Raw genomic sequence first — 16235 nt, forward strand, 5'->3', positions numbered from 1 at the left:
GTAGGACAAAGTAAGACGACGTTCCCGTACTCTTGTGGAAGGGTAATTGCGAGGGGTAGAAGCGAAGGTGGTTCTGCTGAGAAAAATTAATTTTTATCTACTTAAAAGTCGTCTCACGTAAACGTGTCTTCTTTAGCGAAGGGATGAGTGAAAAAGGTTCGCAAAGGGGTGATTCGATCAGAAGTCTATAGGATTAACCGGTAGTTTACTTAGAACGAGGTCAAGATCGACTTTTCCCTCGACATCTTTGCCTCTCAAAACAAACTTATAACGAAAAGATGGTATAGAAGGAAATAAGGCGACGATAGAGCTTAACGGAAGTATCACTTTCTGGATTAACAAATAGAAACTACCGGTAAACTAATTTCTATCTCTATCGGGAATTTTTTCTTACAAAAATGTCTTATTTTTGTTTCCTCCTTCTGTTCTTTCCTTTATCTTTCTTATTCTCCTTTCGTTGCAATACTCGCAGTTCATAATCCAGTTAGTCGACTGAACTCAGTTATATATTTCTTCCCTAGTGACTTTGAATAAAAAATCAAAAAAGATACGCTTCTGTAATATCGACAATATTTCTAACTTTGTTTTATTTATTTTTTCCTTTGTTTCTCACAGTTCTCGCAAGTTGTCGAGGTGAGGAGTGCGGACACGAAGAACTTACGAGGTGCGCCAGACCTCTCAAGAAGATCAGCAACAACAACGATCTTAGTTTCGTTACGAAGAAGGAGGATCTTCAAGAGTTATGCCCGTAAGTTTCTTAACTTAATTCGATCGAATGAGTTAACCACAGAAATTGGTTAATTGGCATCTAATTAAATGAGCTTATTACTCTTACTAATAAGACAAGTTCAATATTTACTCGAGTATCTCGAATATTCGCATTTCTCTATACATTATATAAGTACGTTTCGTATCAATTTATTAAGTACACAAGTTATTTCGCATTTGAATTTTTACAAAATTAAGTAGAAACTGAAAAAGTTTTTTTTTGGGGGTTTTTTTGGGGGTTTTTTTGGGGGTTTTTTTTGGGGGGGTGTTTTTCAATATCGTTTATTCAAAGCTTGCGATTAATATCGACGAGCATATTGATATTTCACCTGAATAATTCGACCTATCGTCGATTAATTTATTAAATTGACTCGTTAGCTTGTTACTCTACTCCCCAACGATACTTCTCATTAACATTAACCGGTATTGCTAACAAGTACATTCTAAACAAAGCTAACGTAATCGAGACTGATTATTATTCGTATCGTTGACCGTTGAAATGCATTCAAATGATAAGTAACAAATAAAATAAATATCTTTATTTTCATTTGTTCTCCTTTCTATTTTATTTTCATTTTATTATTATCATCATCTTTGGGAAAGAGAAAGGATTTCAATCGGATTATCTCATACACATTTTCAGCACTTAAATGCGCCAGAAAGGGCCTTTAACCGCACCATCGATAATTTCATTAAAAAGTGAGAACGCGCGTGGCTTGTTTGGCATTATAACTCGTAATCCGAGTACGCTCGAACCATTCCAGAGTATAATGGACCAAGTCCGATGTCACACGAGTCCTCGGACCGCAATGAAAATCGCGTTAACGGACCGGACCTAGGCGATTATAGAGAATAAAATAGGAGAACGGCTAAATGGCGTCGACCATTTTCCAATTTTTATTCTCTTTTTTGGATTATTTTATTTTATTTTTTTTTTCGGATTCCGTTGTGTCCATCTTTATTCAAAAAGAGAAATTTGTTAACGACATTGCAAACAATAAAAAAAAAAAAAGCGTAAACGTAAAATATAAAGGAAGCCCGAAAATTTATATGTAACCGTACATCCTACGTAATCCCCGCATAACGTTCAAAAACACGAAAAAGAATTTTATTCAGAAAAATAAAATATCATTGAATATGAATATCAATGATATAGGGGATTTGCATCTTTTAAAATGATGAATATAACCTTTAGGAAAAATTGACTTATTGCTGAAGCTGATAACGTTTGTATAAAATTATTAACAACCCAATATGGAATAAAAAAAATATCAATAATCGTTAATACGTAATATTTCAATTAAAATCATTGGCTGGTAAGCTCGTTGGATTGAACTTACGTCGATAAATTATAAATAAAAGTACTTATATAGCCCATTTTCTTGTCTCAATGCCTCGGGTAAGTCGAGTTTCGACAATTTTCTCGCGTGCGCGAACGATTGAAATTGAAATCTGAAATTTAGATGCTTTTTCCAGCCTTTGGCAAGGTAACGGTTTGCTGTAAAGCCTAAGCTATTTTTTGCCCTATAGAGAAATGTTGAAGAAAGCACGCGTAGAATATTCCTTTTCAACGTTAAAACCTCGACTCGCAGTATTGTTCAAGGTCGTGCAACTACTTCGATACTCGACATGAAGTAGGTACCTAGTTATATTGAAAGTTCGAAAGAAGATGTAGATTGAATGGGATGCAAGAGAAAAAAAGAAACGAAGGTCCAATTCGTAAGAGAGCGAGAGAGAGAAAGGAGTATACAAGCCTTTTGATGCACATTTTTTTATCCCTCTTTTCTCGAGCTTGCTTCTTATCTTATATCACAAGGAATACGATTTTCCTTGATTTTTTATTTTCTTTCATTTCCCTTCATGAAAAAAAATTGAATCGTAAAAAATCAAAAGAAAATATTTAGATATCTCAAAAGTTTGGTCTTTTTCACAAAAATTGTCAATGTCTACTTCAATTAAATGACTAAATTTCTAGAAATTCTAATAGAATTCTTCAAATTCCAAAGTTAATACCAGGGTATTAGATTTTCTTAGTGGTTGTTCGTAACTGACCCTATGTTACACATACGTATCTACATATGTACAATTAAATAGAATGGGAGTATCCCGAGGAACCGAGTAATGATATGGTTTCAATTAGACGGAAGATAATTAGTCGAATGAAATCGAGTGGATCGGAGAGTATTCTCCGAGAATATTAAGCATATATATTCTATTTCATTTTCTCTTTCTGTCGATATTTCTAGAGATATCCAGGCTGGCATGAGGTGCATCAAAACGTACACCGTCAAGTGCATGGCGGACGAACAGAGGGAACACTTTAACTCTTTGTACATGGGGACAAACCAAGCGATTATGGAACTTTGCCAAGATGGTCCTTACCAAGACGGTAAGTGTGCTGGACCGTCTTAACGTTTGACTCTCGCGGCCGTGTGCAATTTCCACTGGAAAATCGATAAATTCAAGACGCATTCGAGATAGCCATTTTGCTGCTTACTGCGTCCGTCCTGTCCTTTACAGAATCGACCGAAATCCTTCCTTCCTTCCTACCTTCCTCTCCCACGATCCCTTTGTACATGCCTACATATACTCACGCACGTGTATGTGTATGAGAAAGACGATACACGCGCGATATTCCCGTAATCTCGAGAGTGCCGAATGCATTATTGAGTCGAGTGCCGGTCGCTATCTCTGACCGTGCCGTATCCCTCTAATCTCGAAACACAGAGATAACTCGAAACTAGTCGCGTGATCTCTCCCCCATACCCTTCTTCTCTACCTTATCAAAGATCTTATTGGATCGCATCGGTTTCGCACGAACAATGACCTAACCCTTTACGATATAATTTAATATACCACCCTACTCTTCACCTTTTCTCCAGCTAGAATCATTTTACTTTAAACGTTCCCTTCGAATTATTTAATAAACCACAACGCACATTTGCATTCGATTAATTTATGCTTTCAGAGTATCTACGACACGCACCGTGCATGCAAAATGCCAAGAAAGACTACGATCTCTGTTACAAGAGATACGAGAGGACCACTCAAGAAATCGAGAGAGAAAATCGTACGTCAGGACCTAACCGTTCTCTTAAATCGGTTTGTTGGTAAGTGTGAGATTCTATAAACAAAGAAAATTGAACTCCATTTATCTTTTCGTTTCTCGTATTTGACGGGAAAGAGATCGATAAATTAAAGTAGCCACCTCCTCGTTGACTTCTGTTGCAATCTCTTTCTCTCTTCTCTGCTCTTGTCATCTCTTCTCCATTTCTTTCACGTCGAAAGTTTCACTTTATCAAGCTCGATACGTTCTTCGAATCGAAATTCAATGACGTTTAATGTCGAAACACTTGTAAGAGATCGTATGCACGTGCTCACATTTCTATGAAATTCAATCTTTAATTTATTTCATTGCAATCGTTCGCATATCATCACTGTTGTTTGTACTTAACTCTCTTTACCTTTGCTAAAATTTAACGAAAATACTACTACTCGAAACGGGATTGTGCATTTCAATGATTCAAGCATGCACGTTTATTTGTAATTGAATATTTAACAAATATTTTTCGATCGAAAAGTTAATTACATTCCGTACGTTTTCAAATGTTCGTATGTAACAATTATTTGTTCATCGATAACGTTTGTACAAAACGAATTTACCTTTTAATGTTATTTCATTCGAATAGATATTAAATTTCAACGATTATATTCGAGAATGAACGGTCGAATTTACATTCGTATTACGAATCTCGTACGATACATTTTTCAACAATTTATTCACTTTGAATATATCTATTCTAAATAATATCTACATCACAAAAATTCGATTAAACAATTGTCCAAAGATAAAATACTATACGTAATCTATCCGATCGAAGACGCTTCGAACGATAATCCTCCCACTTTTTATTTTCTCTTAACCACACACAAATTATTTCCAAGCTATTTCATTTTCTGTAAACGGCTCGAATATTGCCATGAAATATTACGAATATCTATCGACCGATCGAAAAACATATATATTATACCACTTCAAAGAATAAACTATTATAAAGTCATCAACAAATTCTTCTTTTTTTTTTTGCTGAACTCGCATCAAACCGACCTTGACATTGTTTCAATGTCTTAATTGTAACAATTAAATAAAAAAAAACACACCATGCCAATTAATTCGCGAGAATAAATGTATCGATGATAAATATCTATCGTATACTTTGTCTTTCGAAAGTTAATTTTTCAATGTTTCCGGTTTACGCACGCGCACTCGCACAAACAATATTTCCACTTCCTCGGATCTTCTCTTTCTCTTTCTCCCAGAGGATGAGCGAGTTCAAAAGCTGCAACAGACCGTGTTAGAGATAGGCTAATGACATTACACTCTATGTACATCCATCAACCTGAAAACCTGCCTTGTGTATTTACACGCGGTTGTTCGCGAGATCACAACGGCGAAACGATGCGACGGGAAAACTGAGAAGGTCCGTTTTCTCCCTTTGACCAGCAAATACATTTTTCCCCTTCGTATCCATCATCTATCATTTTCAACATTTTATAACAAAACTAAATAATTTTCTAAATTTTATGATACGTGATCGATTTCAATCATTTGCAAAATCTTATTCCTCGTTGTAAAACAAATTGTTTATAATATTTAATTGTTGTTTTTTAATCTGTCTGTTGCAGTGCCTTCAAGGAATATCTAGAGTGTTCGCATCATACGGTACGTCGACAGTGTGGTGATGACACGGCGCGATTCACAAAGGAATTCCTCGACAGGATGTCAAATTCGCTTTTGAAGGTAAATATTTGCTACTTTTATCCTGGCGTGGAAAACTTGTCGCTAGAGTAGCTTCGTTTTACTGCATCAACTTTGCGTCATTTATTCTTCATCTTTTCTGTTTCTTTTTCGTCAATCTTTTGTCACACGCGAATCGATTAGTTGTAACTCACCGGTGACCCAAATTTCAACAATTTCACGTTTTCTCTTATCAATGTCTCACAATCTACATATTTTGTTTCCTTTTTATCTCAATAATTTCTTATCATTTTATTCTCCTTTCTTACGAGTTTGTTTATTCAATACTATCAAGGAGGACTCGTATCTTTTTACGCAAGTTTTTGTCTTCCGTTTCATCCCACCATGTTCTAAAGAAAAATTCAACTAATAATTTATTCAATTGATTAATAGCAAAAAAAAAAAGTAAATGTATTTAATCATGAAACGAACCATTTAAAGCTTTAGGCATTTTAGCATTTTTGTTTTTTCTTTTTCGGTTTCAGATGCACTGTGCATCGTTCAGCCATGAAGAGTGTATAGGAATCTATAGTGGAGCTGGTAGAACGTGGAGTAATGTCGAGTTGATCGTGCCACTGGTGTTTGTTTTTCTCGCGAGGTATTTCACGTAAACGTTGCGATGGGTTTCAGCCTTGGTGGCCGTCACCTACGATGCGGAAAAATGGGCAATTTCCTTGTCTCTACTGCAAGGCCTTTTTTTTCTCGATACGAAACAAAAAAGGGCTATCATTTCGAAAGAAACGATATCAGTTTAGGGGAAGCAAGATGCTGGAAGGAAGAACAACAACAATATCATTTGTTTTCTTCCCTTTTATTCTTGTTTTTTTTGGAAAATCAACAAGAGTAAAAGGAAATAAGAATACGAAGATGAAGAAAGAAAAAAAGAAAGAAAGAAAGAAAGAAAGAGAGAAGAATGATGACGAGATGAAAGAGACGAGCTGGAAGATTCTCTTCGTTACGAGAAAACGTCGCTCGTTTCTGCTCCGATACGCGACTTGATGCGACTCGACGAATTTTTCGCGTGTAAAAAGTAACGGAGGACAGAGATAAAAGTCGTCAAGAATAAGAACACAAACTCTTTGCTAGAATGAAAACTAAAAGAAAGAAAGAAAGAAAGATAAAATCCACTCGTTCTTCCGACTGCTTATTCCTTTCATTTCGTCCTGAACCGTGAAAACACGTATTACGCGTTAGTTCCTTCGCGAGTTGTTATCGTTAATCTTTGTCAATATAATATTAAATATTATATAATCGTCGTCGTGTCCTCGCTAAATCAATGGATATTTCTCTGGACACTTTTCGTGATACCTTCCGATTTATTACAATTAGATAAGTACATTAGAATTCAAGTTATTTCAAAATGTATTATTCGTCGCCGTTATATAGTCGTGTTAGATTAGAATTACCGTTTAACATACGGAACAACGAAAGGACCAGAAAGTCGATGATTAACTATGCACTGCCGATGATCAATAAGCCGATGATCGGCTAGCATAGATCGATTAAGTTTTTTTCTTTCCCTCCCTCCCCCTTGCGATAAGAAAGAAACGTATTTGAAGATAAGATAGAGTGAAGAAGAAGAAGAAGAAGAAGAAGTAGTAAAGAAGAACTTGCACATCCTTTTGAGAAAAATGTTAGCCACTCTACTTCGTTACCGAAAAGCCGATTCTTTCAAAAAGATCGTCTGAGTGGGAGAGAAACACAGATGTATATACCTAAATACATTTACCTCTCTCTTTTTATATATATACAGGCATGTATGTATTTATGTGTGTGTGTGGGTGTGTGTACAACATATATATGTAACTATGTAATAGAAGGAGAAGAAAAGAAATACGTTCTGGCGTCGAAGCACGTGCCATTTCCGTAAAAGGAAGAAGTAGCAAGGGGTTGGTAGCAAGAGGGTGGTGGCAAGAGGATGGTGGAGAAAAGATAGTAGAAAGGGAAAGGGGGCTGGACGAGCACGAAGAGGAATACTGATCTTTCTTCGGGAAGTAGCAAGTTTTCCACTAGGAACGATAGAAAAAGCGACGTATCACTCGAGCAAGAGTACTGGTATTGGTCCGTTCGGGGTTATTCATCGAAACGACATCTTCTTCTTCTTCTTCTTCTTCTTCTTCTTCGCGAGAACGTAGATGGGGGTTGAAGGAAGAAAGAAAAAGAAAAAGAAATAGAAGAAGAAGAAGGAGAAGGAGGAACGAACGTTTTCTTTTTACGAATGTTCTTTCTTTCCATCTTTATTTTTTTTTTTTTTTTTTTTTTTTAAATAAGTAGGTAAAGTCTCCCCTAACTCTCGTCTTCCATTACCGTGCTTTTCATTCTCTCTTTCATTTTTATTCATCACCTGATAGGAGATAGAAAAAAGGAGACACGAAAAGTGCGTAAAGGAAGAATAAGAAGAATCGTTAATAGGAGAAACGTTTCTCCTGTCTCGATCGCAATCCTAAATGCTTTTTTTCAATGAGATCTTTCTTCCTTCTTTCCTTCCTTCCTTCCTTCCTTCCTTTTTTCAGATTCACTTACACGAACGTTTGAAAAACTAGTCGTCTCGTTGTCATCGTCGTCGTCGTTTTACCGTTTTTCCGAAAATTCAAACTCCTCGTTTTTCCTATAATCTCGCTCTTTTTTCTCTTTCAAATTCTACACGCGTAGAAAAATCTTTCTATCTCATTCATATATTTCCCATTTCGCTTAGATTATAAAGAAGCTTTACGATCAATGTTTTCCTACTTAACGAAAATGATTAATGCTCTTTTCATAATGCTCATATCTAAAGAAATTTCTTCCAAACTTTTCTTTTATTATTTAAATTAGAAATAAATATCCAAAGAGAACAATTGATTAGAGATTTTGAAACGCGTCAATAAAAAGAATGAATCTTCGTCTTGCTATGTTTTTCTTTTTAATTATTTATAGGAACTAGTCGAAAGTAAAAATGATTTTCGAATGCGAGAAATAGCGAAAGACATAGAAAGTTGTATCTAAATGATATTTAAGCATGATCGCGTCTAATGCGCATGAACGCACTGCGTTGCGTCATAATAGGGAAATCGCGATGCTTTGTCGAGTGTACTTTCATGTGTATCCATGCATAATGTCACTTAACGATGGTCAGTCATAATTGGATTTTAAATCCCTCGTGACATCCCGCCTTTGCTCGAAGTCATTTCAAATACACACACCCACAGATAAGCACTCAATCGAATACGAAACGTTCGATATTTGACTACATTCATTTTCTAAAATCGACGTTCATCATCTAGAAAAAAAAAGATTAAAAATTGCATAGATTATAATGCAATTATAGAACAATAATTAGATAATCTAATCAACGAAGAGAATAATAACGTCTCGTATTATTTCATAGAAAAGCTAATTCGTCCAAGAAATATACTTTTTTCTACGATACAATTTTCTACAATTTCTACCAACAGTTATTAATAATCGAAAGAAGAAGAAAATAATTTATAATAATTTATGAATATGTTAAATGTCATCGTCGATATCGAACAAGTATCATGAAAATTCTCAAATACGTTTCTCAAATTATTTTCTTTTGGTTATTTAAAAATAAATATTTGTTAATGTTATTTTCGTATGAAAATATCTTGTTGTATTATCGTGCACGTTTGTCAGTTAAAAAAAAAAATGATTTTTGTTTAAGAAAAAAAAACACCAATCGCAAATACAGAGAATATTTGTATGCGTGTCTCTAGACATCCCACCGATTTGTGTCTATCCTATGACGGAAAGACCATATAAATAAATAAATAAATATATATATATGTAATATAAGTCGAGGAAAAATACCATGAAAGAGGAAAAAAAAAATAAAATAAAATAAAAAATGGTTTGTTACATAAATATATAACGTATTTCTTTGGCTATATATAAAGAAAAAGGAAAAGAAAGAAAAAGATTTAACAATTTAATACTTCGTATTTTATCGTTCTCTCGAAAAACTTTTCTAGGACAGACGGGCAGGCAACGTTTGTTCCTTCGTAGAAATCTTTCACGACAAAGATAAAATGGTGACTCGAATAAAATGGGAAGAAGATCATCGAAGAAATATTTAAAGTGAATGGGATCGTTCGAGAGAGAGAAATGTTTTATATAATATAATGCATATGTATGAATGGTATGTATATGCAGTTACATACATTCACGTATGTTTACGTATATGAATGAATGTTTGCTGTGTACGTGTATTAGCTAAAATATGATTGGAAAAAGACACTGATTTTTCTTTGCTCCTAACTTATATGATATGCATCTAAGAGTGTACGCGTGTTTTGTAAATATATTCTACGATGATGTGTATTTACCAATATTTTAGATCATAAGCCTTATAAAAGAACAAAATGATTTAGATTCATAGAAATACGTTATACGTCCTAGATATATCTATGTAGATTTTAACTATAAGGAATAGTATTATTGCAAACGAAAAGCCTCGTAATAAGAAATAAAAACAAGAAATGTACCTTTTACCTTGAAGTATGCGAATGCGAATGCGAATGCGAATGCGTGATAGAAGAAAACAGATTTAAAAAGAGAGAGTGAGTAAACGTTGCTTTGATTTCCGGATATAAGAGATAGTATGAAGAGGTACTACAGCAATATGATAGGTGGAAAGCGAAGAACACCAACGATGTTCCTTTCCAATTTATCTATATTATGTATATCTAGATAAAAAGAGAGCATTCACCTCGAACGCAAAAGAGAATAATTTATTTGTAATATAAATAAATATATTATAAAACCGCTATATGTACATATTAAGATAGATAAAACTCGACTGTGAGTCGAGATAATTGTAAGATAACTTAATACATTAATACGTTCTCAATAAAAATCGATTATTTTTCGTTAATCAAGTTAATCGATTATTCCATCCTCTAATAAAATATCATCCAATAATATTTCACGAATAAATTGAAATATATTAATCTATGCATGAGAGTAATTGAAAATGTTTCAGGTAAAGCTATCTTATATTAAAGGATTTTTATTTCAGAAATTAATACTCGACTGAAATGCAAATGTTAGATAAATGTTCATAGAAAATCGCGAAGAAAATTAGATTTTTCAACGAACAGAGAACGCGAAAAGTGTTAGTAGAGATAGCCGACGCGTTTTGGCTCTTTTTCGAAAAGAAGGAACATACCGATGGGATAAGATAACTTAGAGTAGAGAGAGAAAAATACTGCTCTCGCGTGTATACTTGAATCGTTTCACATCTTTACCTACTACACTTCTATCCAATACCTTTGGATATCCCTTTGGATATCCCTTTGGATTTTGATGGGAACCGAGCATGTAGATATTCATGTATATTTATAAACTTATATACACATATATATATATGCGTATATGGATAGGTATGTATTATCGAGAAATGTATCGACTGAAATTTAGTGCGATATAAAGGACCAGTGTATTATTCCGTTCTATCGAGAAACGAAAAGCGTCGAAGCACGCGTGTCGAAACACGCGTCGAAGCACGCGTCGAAGCACGCGTCGAAGCACGCGTCGAATTTCACGCTTATGGTAATCGTACCGGAAACGTGTCTCCTAGATTTCAAGCTACGAAGTCGAGTTAATCGTTATGGAGTATGCTGGTCTTGTGAAACAAACTGACAGAGAAACAGAGAGAGAAGTGATGTGAATTATCGAGAATACGTTACGTTGGTCCATTTGAAAGCAACTATGGTAAAAGGGACGAGTCGAATTACCGTGAAACGAGTGATGAATAGGCGTAGGAACTTTAGTAGTTTCATTCCATCTACCCTTGTTTAAATATTGCAAACCGTTCGTTAGGAGATTATCGAAAATTACCTCCTCAGAGAAGAAATTTATTTGCAATCAAAAGTTACAATTAAAAATTCATTATTGTACAATAATTGTAGAGAGTAAAAAATGTCTCTACGTTATACTTTCAATTACGTTTTCTGCTGGTCATATGAGTAAAATCGTTCTAGCATCAAAAGCTATCGTAACCAGCAAGGAAAGACAGTTATATGTAATTTAAATTTAAATGAAATTCGTTCGACGTATGTTCTCCTGTTGAACCATTCGTACGGTCACCGTCAAGTATAACTTTTTAAAGGTTCAAAGAACAGCGCGTTCCAATTACTCGTTTCGAACACAAGCAAATAGTAAAAGGTAGGAAAGTTTGAAACGATGCACGGTTGTTCTCCCTTCTTCTCTCACAGGATATAACAACGGTGACGACGACGGTGACAACGAAATGCTATTGGAAAAGATCGATCTCTGACCGAATTCGATATATAACCGCAATTTTCAACGAAATTCTCATCGCGAGAATCTGTTAGGAATTATCCAAGAGATAGACGTCCCTCGCTATTTCCAGAATTTCGCTTAAACTTCACCACAAAGGTATTGTTTTACATCGATTTGGTACCGCGGTGGTTCGGATCGTAAACGAAAGAGGATGAAAGATAAGAGCTATATCACTGGGCTTGATTATAGGGTTTGAACTCTTGGGAGAACGAAAGGTAGGTCGATGAGTACACACGTTATATATTCTCTTTCTTTTTTCTATTGTATAATAATTTATTAAACAAAATATGAATCCATATTAAATCATTGTATTATACATTGTATGGATAGTATACATTTTTCATTTGCAATATATATGTTTTTTTTTTTAGCTACTGATATTACTTTGTTCGCGATAAATAAGTTCACTTTATGTTTATATTATAATAATATTTAATAGCTATGTAGGGACTACAGGGAATGGAATGAGAGATCGATATGCGTACATTTTATCAACCCTCTTTTTTTCTCGTGTAGCGAGTTATCAAAAGAGTATATTATGAATTCATGCTAAATCATTGTAATCACATAATGAAACTTTTTACACAATACAAAATATGTATTTTTCATATATTACTTGTACGTCCAATGCATGTACAACATATATATAAGTATTATAATATTTAACAGAAACCTTTCCTCTATGATTTCGAGAGTATCAGAAATTTTTAATGAACGGTATACGTTCTCGTCCCATGTGTTTCGTCTGCTACCTGCGAAAATGATCTCCTGGGAATTTGATATTTCGACACTTCTCCTAGCAAAGAACTGTACTAACCTACCCGTAATTCAAATCTTCCTCCTTTGAAACTATCGTTTTCTCTTAACGAACAAAATCTTTCTAATATTCTCCGGCTAAAAAATATTCGAGCTTGCTTGTTTCATGATAAAAATGAAGATTTATTTTAGCAATTTCGGAAAAATATTAAAACAATGGAACCGTGAAAATGTGTATCTGATATTACTTAAATGAAATACATAGAAAGTTATTAAAGTTATTAAATAAATGAAATACATACAAATGTACTTATTCAAATCTCTTCTTCTCTGCACGAATAGTATATATTTTCTATAGAGTCGTATGTACGAGTAATATAGTACACATAGGTACTTATATAGGTATTCCGTGTGAGTTGGTTTCCCTCGCATATTCGCATTTACGCGAAAGCTGCTTTTAGCTTCTGGACATTTCCCTGCACGAATTAACCAATTATTGGGCCAGGTGAACGCGATCCAATGCGATGGCAATTAGCGCATTTCGAACACCGAAATCCTAGCATATAGAACAAAATCCTCTTTTGCTATGAACGAAGCCAGCATAGATCTGGAAACTGATAAACAAACGTTCCTACGAGATTCTTGTCACAGGGATATACACGTGCTGCTATATTATATTCAAAGAATATTATCACATTTGTTCGACACGCAGCAAATTCTTACACGCCTCAATCAATTTTCATTCGTTTTGTTTTATTTTATTTATTTCACTTTTAATTTTGTTCAATCAATGAAAAGCATTCGCATTATATTAAACCAGACTATTTACTCATTAAATACCACACCCCTTCGACATTTTATTTGCCAGTATCCAATTCCTAAAACTCATTCCAAAAATAACTCGACAAATATCCTATCTACCTGTCAATTTATTCAAATGCAAATATAATAGATATTTGTTCGATCTTAAGCCAGGCATTAAAAAATAAAATGAACTAAAAGTAAAAATATAAAAAAACATTTCGTTTAAAAATAGGAACGAAAGTACATTATACGATATACAGAATTCAATATGAAGAATTTTTATAGATCCAAAATATTTCTATATAGTAGATAAAAAAAGAAAAAGAAGAAAAAAACATGTTTATCAGCGTCTGGTCGAATGGACAGTTTTCGGATTAAAAATAGATGATCGTCTACCATAAATGTTTCGTCTAAAAAAAGTGAACTCGTTTAATCCTTGTATGATCGAGGTCACCAAAATGCGCTTTTATTTATACGTATTCAATCATTCAGATAGATCAGATGTTTATTACACATTTTATATTATCTCGTTGGAATATTTATAAATAAATACTTGCATATATAATTGTTAATCGAAATGGACAATTTGGATTGGAGCTTTATAAGGATTATCAAATGATAACTGTAAACTGATGAGAAATAAGTCCCCAAAGCGTTTGCCTATTTTAGTTTACTCAGCTTAGGAAGGACGACATCGTTGCTTAAAACTAAATGGACTCGTTCTCTAGGTGAGGCGAGGCGAGACGAAGCAAGGCAACGAAGCGAATCAGCGAGCACGTCGACAACGAACAATGTCGTTACTTCCTTCCTAAAAATCTCTCTCTTACTGTTGGAGGACTTTGAAAATTTGCCAAAATCAATGTAAGGACTTGGAGTTGGGGGTTGGTTGGTTGGTTGTCGCGACAACTTGTGGAATTTGGCGCGAGTCCTCGACTCTCTTGAGTCATCTTCTTCAATTTCATTTTATTTTAAATAGATAAGCTCGATCTCGGTCAAGGTAAAAGTATACATAGAATAAGGAAGATAAAAAAGAGGGTTCTTTTTCCTGTTTGCAAAGGAAATCGCTGACACGAGGTCGAGGGTCGAAAGCGACTCACGTCCTTCCAACATATTCGCTTTTATCGTAGTACCCTCGACGCTGATAACTGCCATATAAACCGCTTTATGCGAGCCGCATATATCCTCGATCGTCCTAGATACATGCATGCATAGATGATGGTATAAAGTACCCCCCCCCCCCTCGCCCTTGCCCTAAACATCTCTACGCAACCCAATTTTATCCTGACGCCAAATCAACCCCCTAACCCCTTACGATTTTTATTTTTCCTTTTTCTTTCCTTTCTTTTTCTTTTATTTTGCTGTTTTTTGGTTAAATCTTTTTTTGTTTCGGTTTATCTTCGGTCCTCGCGGAGTGAATAAAAGCAAAATCTGTAATCCATCTCTCTCTCTCTCTCTCTCTCTCTGCGAATCCTTCCCATCGTGATTTTGTTCCCTTTTTGTTTTTCATTCAAAGGCAATATTTACCTACGTATATTTTATATTTACATTCGTATTTATATTTATATGTATATCTATGCGTTTGTTACTCCGATATGTGATTTTCTTTCTATTTCATGACGTCAAATAAAAATAACCCAAATAAAACTAAATATTACAAAACAGATACCACGAGCGCGAATATTCGTGCATTTTTATTAGTTTATTTTAAATTGCACTTACATGCCTATCATGTAGAATATCCTATGATGAGTGGATTGTAATCAAATTAGGCAGGTGTAACTTTAGAGTCTTGTCAATAAATGCAGAGTCAATTAAGGAAGTAAAATGCAATTAAACGATTATCGAGTTAGAAACGAATAGGAAATTATCGGAGGATCGTAGGAGAAACGATGAAGTTTAAATGAAATTCAATGGTAAATGATATTACCGAATCATTTGAAAAGAAAATCCTTATTAAAGTGAATCCTTCTTGTTTGCTTAGTTACCTATCAAAGGAAGAATTCTTGCGCATCAATTTTGATACTTTATGAAAAATAATTTGCATCTCTTTTGGTGGCAGCAGCAGCAGCAGCAGCAGCAGCAGCAGCAGCAGCAGCAGTAGAAGTAACAACGTTGGTTGCTACTTCTTTATCGAGAGGATAAGGTTTAAAAGGAACTTCTTAACTCGCATAATTGGAGAAAATTAATCGTTTTTATCCTTCGTCTACTAATGAGCACCGCCCAAGTATTCGGTACCGTTAAGTTAACTCGAACTCTCAACTCTTTCTACTTTCTTTCAAAATGATTGAAGATCTGAGAATCCTTTAATATATATATTTCTTTTTTTCATTAATTTTACTCTCTTTGAGGTGACATGGAAAGTTTACATTGATAACAGATTTTTGTAAAATTAATAATAAAAGAAAACCAATTCTTACAAGATAGTATTGACATCATTTGAAAATATTCCTGTTAAAATTTAATGATAATGAAATTATTACTGATCGGTTATTTAGTATATTCTAGTAACTACAAGTTCACTTTCGTTATTTCTAGAGAAAGGACACTTAGCTATTCTCGAAAATGTCGATACGAATAACGTTTCCTTCGAAGTTTAGTACCGATTAATTCTATCAACACGGTTGGTTAACTTCTTTAAGTTACTTAGTACATTCAAAATTTATATTAGAAACTTAAATAATTTCAGACTTACAAAACTTATTGTCTTATTAGACTTAACGTACTATTAATTAAAACATTATATTATTTATAGTTCAATGATACCTTATGATCGTTTTTTTTTTTTTGGTAATGTTCCTTAAACGAA

General features: G+C 34.2%; 1 protein-coding gene across 1 annotated transcript in view; it reads left to right on the forward strand.

Moving 5' to 3' along the window:
• The window catches only part of LOC107072221 (uncharacterized), a 28094-nt gene extending 17655 nt beyond the window's left edge, over positions 1 to 10439 (forward strand). The window contains exons 2-6 of the mRNA XM_015331982.2: positions 616 to 748; positions 3015 to 3157; positions 3737 to 3878; positions 5455 to 5569; positions 6052 to 10439. Of these exons, the coding sequence (XP_015187468.1) occupies positions 616 to 748; positions 3015 to 3157; positions 3737 to 3878; positions 5455 to 5569; positions 6052 to 6177 (659 nt within the window). The 3' untranslated portion in view covers positions 6178 to 10439. The remainder of the gene's footprint in view (positions 1 to 615; positions 749 to 3014; positions 3158 to 3736; positions 3879 to 5454; positions 5570 to 6051) is intronic.
• The last annotated feature ends 5796 nt before the right edge of the window (positions 10440 to 16235 follow it).

The sequence above is a fragment of the Polistes dominula genome, unplaced genomic scaffold (assembly GCF_049000335.1).
Source record: "Polistes dominula isolate Pdom_NZ unplaced genomic scaffold, Pdom_raw_medaka contig_82, whole genome shotgun sequence".
In the NCBI taxonomy this organism is placed as follows: domain Eukaryota; kingdom Metazoa; phylum Arthropoda; class Insecta; order Hymenoptera; family Vespidae; genus Polistes; species Polistes dominula.